We start from the raw sequence: 9,540 nt of genomic DNA on the forward strand, positions 1-9,540 counted from the left end.
ATGAATTAACCAACCCCTACGTCTGTTTCAATTCAATCCCGAAAGAATCATCTGCTCGTCTTATCCAAATAGAATTTTCATTTGTACGACCTCTTCCCGCCTGACAGAGCCGACCTGTTCTGTTCATGCTGTTCAAGTTTGGAAGGATATGTGGGTGGACAAATATTAAGTTGCTTGCACAAATAATCATTAGCTTCTAGCCTCAACATAAGTTCAAATGTGACTTTAGTTTGGCTTCGCCTGTCTTGATAATTGAAGTTGATTTTACAACTTATGAAGACTTTGATTCTAGGACCAGTAATAGAATTAATTGTGTCATGAAAAATTTCAATCATGTGACTGTAATGAAGCGAACTAATTCATTAAAGCTTTTTTCACAGATGCCATGTTCACCCTAGAACGTCTTCAAAACCATCTGGAACTCGATAGTTTTGAAACTTGCGCCCCTTGCCATGAAACGAGATCTTCAGTGAAGGCTCTAGTTCTGACAAACTGCTATGGCAGAGGAAAGACCAAAGCAGAGATTTCTATACCAAGACTACCTCGCGGAATAACACTGGTGCCAGCTAATGTTTTGGTGGGTCCATTGCCTTTGAACTATTCAGTTAGCATGGTAGACTAACAACTAGTCTCAGAAATGTACATATTTTACTGAAAAAAGTTCATAGTTAAAAAGAAATGGTGCCCTGAGGGTTTCTTCATTTTCAGATAAGGGAATCTAGACTTGCCACATTTTCTAAACTTGCATGGGCTTCCATGGATATATTTGCTTCAGGGTCTGTACGACAGACAATTAGCATGGTCCTGGGCATGTTTAGTGTATTTGACCTCGTTCAACTATGCTTGTCGTAAAAGGCGACTAACGGGATCGAGTGGTTAGGCTCGCTGACTTGGTTGACACATGCCATCGGTTCCCAATTGCGCAGATCGATGCTCATGTTGTTGATCACTGGATTGTCTGGTCCAGACTCGATTATTTACAGACCGCTGCCATATAGCTGTAATATTGCTGAGTGCGGCGTAAAACTAAACTCACTCACTCTTTTTCTATCCGCTTCTTTTTTTAAAGAGTATATGAGTGTTGCGGTAAGAGGTGTGAACTCTTTCTGAGTGCTGCCTTACAATTATGTACAATAAATAGGATATCATTTTGATACATTTTCGTTTGCTACACAGTCCTTGGTTACACTTGTGTCAGCACTTAAAATCCCGCACTTGACCTTTAGCCAGGGAAATGTCTTGGTTGTTTACATAAATGCCAATGACTGACAAATATTGGAAAAGTATAATTTCGTTCTTGTATATACAGAGGTACAGCTGTGCATCTGTGTAACTTTTGCAAATATTTATTAACGTGGCTACATGCAGTCTTTTTTATTGTTTCTCATATTACAGATCAAATATAAATAACAAACATGTAAACTAACATTGAAATTTATTTATACAATTTATGGAAAATGGTAAAATCATCAACTGAGTTTGAGTGAGCTGGGTATAATTTATTACGTTACTCAAAGGAAACTTAGCATACTCAATTGAGAGGAACACAGTGAGTCTGAAACTAAGTGACTCAAAACGTTATCTGTAGCTCTGTATATATCTTACACATAATTAACATGGTCAGTGCAATAATGTGTGTATTTGCAGCCATGGTAGTAAATATTTCTAGGAGTTGCCAGGTTGTCTGACATGAGTGATATACATCAGGGCTTGATTTAAGAGATGTATTAGCATCAAGTGCAACCTCAGAAAAAACCTTGTTGCACCATTTCATTTGCACTGCTTTAATTGTAACATGTAGTGAAAGAAATATGCATTTGAATTTTTTAGATGTTTTGCTTAGAACTTGGAAAGAGTTCCATCTGTTCCCCCAGATTTCTATGGTAACATTACTGTGCCTGGGTATTATGATAATAATATGTAATATTATATTATCATACTACATTTTCTTAATATTTTATATTATATTATATATATTGTTATACACAACTTCAATCACTGACCACATGCCATTTGTACACCTATCAGGCTGTACACCTTAAATGGCTCGTTACATTATGTAATTACTCAGACGGTGGTCTTGACACTTGCCAACATAAATCTTACAATGTCTGTTGATTACAAACAAACTGCAACCATTTTGTTCAGATGGAAACCGTTGCTAACTCAGATTGTCAGTTTCACGTCCTGCTTTGCACTTAGACAAACGACACTTTCCAGCCATGTTACCATCTCAGTATTTGTTGATTCGATCGAATGCAGATGCAGAAAAACTGAGCATATATTTACAAAACCCAACATGATACATGTGATGTCTTGGTTATTAGTGACAGATTTGTGATCTGTATGCATATGGTCAATAACATCTTTACTGTCATGCATAGAGTTGCAAAACTCAACTGCATTGCGTACAAAATGGGTTTATGAGAGACAAAAATGGTGATTGCATTTTCAGTTTTGTAGGTCATTGTTATGTGTAGCATCAGTTAATGTTACTCCCACAAATATTTCAACTATGAAGAGATAATTAATGTTTTTTGTGTTGAAGAATAGTTAGCTAGGTAATTTTTGCTTTGGGTTTCAACCACACATCAAATAATACAGGACAAATTTTATGGATAGCAACTTCTTGGGTTTATTTTCACGACTTATCATGATGAGGGGGCTAGGATAAGCCCCGAAAAGTCGTGAAAATAAACCCAAGAAATTGCTATCCATAAAATTTGTCTTGTATTACTATGCCAACTTCTAAATGCCTTTGAAGAATCACACAGATCAAATAGCCTGTGAGAGTGGCACATCAAATGTAGACAATGAAATACACCCTGTGAAAGATGTGATTAACATTTTGTTTAATGTTATTTTGGGGGCTGGCAGTGCCATGTTTGCTGTTTCATTCACAGTTGTAACTTGTATTTATTTGCAGCCTAGCATTGATTTAAGAAATATTCTTCCGACCAAGAAGCGTGCTGGAAGAGGAAGAGCACGCATGCTGACCCAGCATGCAGCTGATCAAGCAGAGCAGCTTAAAAGATTCCCTGCCAGTACAGATAGGCCTCTTTCAATAGGGTCACCAGGAGAATCACCATTTCAGTATCCTTTTGGAAGTTCTACATGCTCATCAGATTCAGGAACAACTCTTTTTGATGATTCTGATGTAAGTTGAGAGTTTGCTTGCAGAAGTTTCTTCTTTAAAGACAGATAGTAATAATTGAAGCCGAGACATTTTAATATTTTAAACCTCTGGCAAGGACGGAGAGAGAGATCTTTGACAATGGGCCATTTTCAGGATTATTGGCCATTTTCTGAATTTAGACTGGGTCGCTGCCCTTGTATTAATAGTAAACTTTCAAATTTTAAGGGTCCATTTTTCATTCTAATGTGCAAAATAGCTCATGGCCCATGCCTTTTCCAATCCCTGCTCAAGATCACCTGCAAGTCTGAGAAAACATGACGCTATCTTCTAAATAAGTTACTATGCCTCACTTCTAAGTAATTCAGTGCAGTCGTGTCAGGTAACCTTTGAGCGACCGTCCAGTCACATGTGAGACTGCCAAATGGATTTAACCAATCACACAGTGCCACTGTTTAGGGTTTGATGACAAAATTCCCAAGTCACTGACACAGATTTGTCATCAAACGAAAATCCGCATAAAACACAGGTGTTTGACCAGCAGTATATATGCATTGGGATCTATGAAGACATGATTGCCATCAGCCAATAGTTCCGCAAGCTGACATCCTTGTATATTAACAAAAAAGCTATTTTCAGTGACTGTTTACTCACTGTCGACAGAGTTGTAGTATGCACTAGGAAGCGATCTTAATGAAAATAGCATTCAGAATCGTTCAGGCATACAAACCTACAAGGGTTTGCTGGACTCGGGGAGTGTAACAAATAATACTGAAACTAAGTTAGACTGAATTCATTGATGACTTGATTGAGACTCATTTTGGACTATTTGTATTATATTTTCATTGTCAGTTCAGTAAACTACTCCTGTTTAGTATGTTTGAAGTAAGTGTGTCAGAATTATTGTTGATTTCTGATAGTACTACATGAATGTAATTGTTCATTGTCTTAACAATGGTAACATCCCTAGTGATGTGTTCTAGTGTTTCATGTCTGATGAAGAGAATGGAAATCAGGAAGAAATCCTGCTGCCTTCACAGAGAGGAATGGTGAGTCGTCCCTTTCTACCACCACCGAAACATACAAAATTGTTTGATGTTCAATCTAAAAACGATTTCCCATCACTTGGAGGAACCCCTCATGGTAACGTTAACACGAATACCAACAATACAACTACATCAGGAAGGACGTTCCCACCATTACCACCAAGTCTAAGCAAGAAAGTAACTAACAGAGACATTGTATTTGAACCAATGAAAGACAGAAAGTCAAAGAAGAAACGAAAATCAGAAAATAAGAACAGAAGTGATACCAAAAAGGCTTCTGCAAATTCTCAGAATAATCACACCGATATACATACTGACAGTACCATGAGAGATTTGGATGTGATTTGCCACACAGAAAAAATTACCAATAAAGAAACTAATTCTGTGAAGGACATTTTAGAGGTACCTGCTCATATGGAACCTATACATGTAGAAGCAGTCGTAAAAGACTCAAATGGTGGTAAGACAGACTCAAAGAAAACAGTGACGTCAGACATTTGTGATGTGACGACTATGGAAAGACCTCAGTTACAATACACAGATTCTTGGACAATTGTCGGTGCAAATGTGATACAGATTGAAGGTATCCCTAAAGATGGAAACACTACTGAATTGGAAGAAATGGTTTCAGCTTATGGAGTTGTTTTGGAATCGGAGAAGATGACTCTTAGCGATGGGAGAGGGGCTATGAGATTCAGGTGAGACTGAGAAAAATTGATGTTTCTGCACTAATGATGGAATCTGATTTCTGATTGAGGAGTTTTTTGAAATCACAAATTCACAAAATATACCTTACAGGTACTTTTTAAAAATGGTTCACCTTTATATATTTGACTTTCTGTTTTGATCTTACAATGTTTTAATAATGTATGGTTTTCTAATAATGATGATAAAGTGCTAACAATTGTTAACAATGTTATGGGCCTGTTTCCTCTGACAGGTACAGTGACTCAGATTTCTGTGAGTGGGCTGTGTCTTGTCTGCATGACTCAGACTGTGTCTTCCCAGGTAAATATGTTACTTATTGAATAATTTGTTAAACACATCATATATTAACAAATTATGAATCCCTTAATTGATCTGGGTCCCGTTTCACAACACTCTCGTAAGCCTAAGATCTCGTAACTTTCCTCGTAGCATTTGCACCTCCTATGTTACAGTATGCCAGGTACAAATGCTACGAGAAAAGTTACGAGATCTTAGGCTTACGAGAGTTTTATGAAACGGGCCCCAGGGGTCAATTTGAGAAAGGAATAATGGCAGAGTATGTAACATTGTATTCCACATATGACTTTATGTTTGTTACAATATGTTACATTACGTCTATTCATAGTTACAATATTAAGCACAAATGTTCCTACTTTTAGTTCTAACCATTGTTAACAGTGTCTTTGAATTATTAACTTCAATGTTATAATATTATTCATTAAATCCCCAAAATACTTTTTTTATGTATAATTAACTTTCATTTTCAGATTCCCCTTGTAAGCTGGTTTGCTGCATTGTGAAATGATAAAGAACCCATGAGACAAGGGAGAACAGTACAGTTTGTGTTTGTACTGAGAATTAACACCCACTAAGAAAGTACCATCAGTCTGTCAAGAAGATCAAAGTTGGTTGTGCCTAAGAGTGCCATCAATGTCAAAACGTAATCTATATATGCTTAGTGGCATTTAGAAGCTCCCTCATTCACCTACTGTTGTTTTGGAAGCAGATCTGAACAGCAAGAAAGACAAAGGAAGTTGTGCATACAAGAATCTTCAACACATTATACTGAAAGATACCAGTTACCTGTTTTCGTTTAGGATAACAATAACGTGGTTCAAGTAGATAATTTGTGAATTAACATATCAGACTGAAATATGCAGTTTTCCTACCTTGTGTATATTGTCCATGGGGGGATTTATGGACCCTTGGTTGACTGTAATCCACAGACAACTACAGGAATATCATGGAAGATGTAGCCATCATTGAGTGAAGAAAGAAAAGTGAAGCATGTCCAGCAGGTTTAGTTTCCTATAGAACCACCTTCAACCATTGGGATGTTCCTGGCGGGAAAGGCAGTATATAGATGCTGCTGCTCTCTCACAGGGAGCCAAATTCAAAGTGCAGTAAAGAAATGTAAATGACACATTTCCTCTGGAGATAAGATGCAATTCCACCATCTGAACCTGCATATCTGTAAAATCTGTGCTGTCAGTAACTGTAATAAATAAAATATATTTAAGGAGGTCATTTTTAATATTTATGTAATGGAAGACATATCATGACTCTCATTTACCTGTAGTTGTGGTCACTTCTTAATTAAAATGAAATGCAAGTATTTATGAAGAAGAGGCTCTGGGAATCAAAAGGTATTGTCTAGGAGAGATTTGGTTATCAAATTGGTGGAAAAATCTGTGATAGTGTTCAACTTTGACTTTTACCAGTGTTCATATTTTTATCTATTTTTAGGTGTATAGAATTTTTAAAAGTATCAAATTACGAATTCTTACTTTCATTTCCTGCAGGGTTTGTGCCATATGCCAGTAATCTTGCATTAATCTGTTGCTTAATAAAACTAATCATAGCGTATCGGTACAAATATATTTATACATGAACAACAATATTCATAAATATTTCATACTTTAGGTTTCAAAGTAATTGTTTGTAAATATTGTTAATATTCTAATTGTACATTAGCTCAATAGATGTAGACGTCCTCACGAAATTGTTCTGTAATCAGGAACGTGTGCCAACACATTTGCCAGACAAAGACCTGTGTAAGTGGCACTCAGGGAGTGTTTGACAGTCACACTTAAATAAAGATATTGTTTAATGATTAATCACGGGAAAGTGAGACCGATCACAAAATTGGGTATGTTGAATATTTGGACGCAACAGTAACTGTAAAGCTGGCCCCAAAACATAAATAGTTCGGAAACGTTACCATGGTCACTTCATAAATTAGAAAACAACGTGCAGCTTATTTCTTTAACAGTACAAAACTAATAAATCCCCTTTCAAATTTGTACCGCTTAATTTGTCACGTCAAATCATTCAATGTGCTACTTTCAACGGAGCAGAATGTTGGTATTCACCCTGTCGCTCAACGCGCATTCATGGAAATTCTCCACTGCCAGAAAGCGTTGAAAGCTGTGTCTCAGTCGCTTGCGCTATGTAATTTCAGACAAGTGCCAATATGACTTCAGGTACGTTAGTAGAGTCCTTCGTTACTTAGAGAAGACACGGCAACACGCCAGTTCTGAGGTCGCAGAAAGGTACGCATTATGTTTTACCTACTTACCTGCAGACGTATAGTAAAGAGAATTTGGCTGTGCCCAACCCAACTGTCCATCCCTCTTCATCCCGGTATGGAGCAATTGTTGCTATTTCTTTGAAAGGCATGTTAGAAGTTGTTTTGATGAGCAGTGTTAGCACCTACTCCGAAACGTCGCACCCATTGCAATAAAGAAGTTGACCATACATAGAACTTTCCCTTAAGTGTTACAATACTCATAATATGTATGTGTTGTATGTTAAATTAGTTGTTTTTTGTCCGTCTGATTTTGACATAAAACAAGATGTCTTTGTATCATTTTGAATTGATTTGACACTTTGTGGTAAGATATTCTAAAGAATTATGTACCTCAGTATATTGAAACGGGATGCATTCTTTTTCCGACAGACATTTTGATATGTTAAAACGTTATTTCTCGTTTCGCCACCAGTGCCCCGATGTATCCAAATTGCGTCTATCGATGCTCATGCTGTTAATCACTGGATTGTTTGGCCCAGACTCATAATTTGCAGGCCGCTGCCATATATGGCTAATATCTCTGAGTGCGGTGTTGAACAAGCAAACCTGTGAGCCAAAGTAAATTTAACGGAGATGTGATGTGAAGGCACTACCTATGTTCGCTGACCATGCCTCATGTCACTCCACTTAAGATGTTTACCATGCTGAAGCAGACAGGTTGGTTCACGGTGTTGACTGAAAGCTATTTTCAGCTGGCACGCCCTCGATGGTCTGAACATTGCAAGCCGCGCTGTTTCCAGCCAAATTACCCACTCAAGGCGCGAATTTTCGAGCGTGCAGCAACAGAATCAAGCCTAGGTTCTTATTGGTCCGCGATTATGGAAGACTGGCGGCCATTGGTTGAAACAAGTTTGGCTATCAGGTAAAGGTATCTTTAGTTGATGCGATCCAAGTTGCGAGGAGGCTTAATCGATGCGTTCTATCTGTGTATGTCAGGTGACAGAAAGTAGTAGCGCGGCATTGACATTTTGTATTACTACGGTTTGTTTTAATTTAAGAACATTCCAGTTCATGCCATGTATCATTTGATTACATATTACGGCGTCAAACATGCATATATATGTATATTGACAACTGTGATAATGTAAACAAGAAATAAAATATTTTTAAATATTTTGAAGGTTTTGCCTTGTTTCAGTTACCACGCTCGTCTTACTGATCCGAACTGTAAGGGTAACTTGCCTACTTTTCAGAAATCTAAATGTTCATTGGAACGAAACACATTATACTTACATTGATTTTAATTTGGCAGAAAAGCCCCGGATTGCCCAATCTTATTGACACAACTGTACACCTGGATCGTGAGTTGAAATCCAAGATTTGCCTGGACTGTGATTATTGTTACGTTACCATGCGGAATGGTTTCATCATAGAGATATAAATACATATACCACTTCTTATGAACAATTTTATAATCGTTACCAAGATTTAGTAAAACCACCGGATCTTAACTCACGCTATCCGAAATGATATGAGGTCGTGCCTATTTTAGGGGGATCGGTGGGGGATGTGTTTGCGAACGTCCCCTTTTGTCAGAAACGTTTATTTAAAGGACCATTGAAACTCTCGCAAAAAGAAGGGAAAATGAAGTGTGCATTCTTCCCCAACCCATTCCCCGTTGTGAGCGTACAACCCCATCCCTACCTCTAAAAAATCTGCATCAGCACCTGCCAATACAGGTCACATGTTTCAGAACGTCATTTCATCCGGGCATTGATGGCACCCGTTCTGAGATCGAAATTGAGATCATATTGAATAATTTTTTAATAATAAGACGATGCAACCTCGAAACATGTGCCTCCAGAATGAAGCGAATGTGGAACGGAAGAAATTGTCCATATCACGTCTGAAGTATTAAAACGCTCCTCAGTCATTTCTGAAACGCCAATGAATTTATTCAGATTTGGGTTTGTTTAGTTTTCAAATAAAGAACTTTATCACATAATTTAATCAAAGAATAGTCAGGACTGGAAGCTGTCTTTCAACCAGTGCTCAGGAAAGGCAATTTCTTATGTAATGTGTTCTGCTGATCTGCACATGTAACGGTATATCCTCGAAACGTT

The 9,540-nt window shown here is 37.5% G+C and overlaps 1 protein-coding gene across 1 annotated transcript; it reads left to right on the forward strand.

The window, feature by feature from the left end:
- Nucleotides 1-29: 29 nt before the first annotated feature.
- On the forward strand, nt 30-8,593 carry LOC137283653 (uncharacterized). The gene is made up of 6 exons (XM_067815261.1): nt 30-150; nt 381-577; nt 2,927-3,157; nt 4,117-4,877; nt 5,120-5,187; nt 5,655-8,593. Exons 1-6 carry the CDS (start codon nt 126-128, stop codon nt 5,690-5,692), a joined length of 1,320 nt encoding a protein of 439 aa, XP_067671362.1. The 5' UTR covers nt 30-125; the 3' UTR covers nt 5,693-8,593.
- The last annotated feature ends 947 nt before the right edge of the window (nt 8,594-9,540 follow it).

The sequence above is a fragment of the Haliotis asinina genome, chromosome 5 (genome assembly GCF_037392515.1).
Source record: "Haliotis asinina isolate JCU_RB_2024 chromosome 5, JCU_Hal_asi_v2, whole genome shotgun sequence".
Classification (NCBI taxonomy): domain Eukaryota; kingdom Metazoa; phylum Mollusca; class Gastropoda; order Lepetellida; family Haliotidae; genus Haliotis; species Haliotis asinina.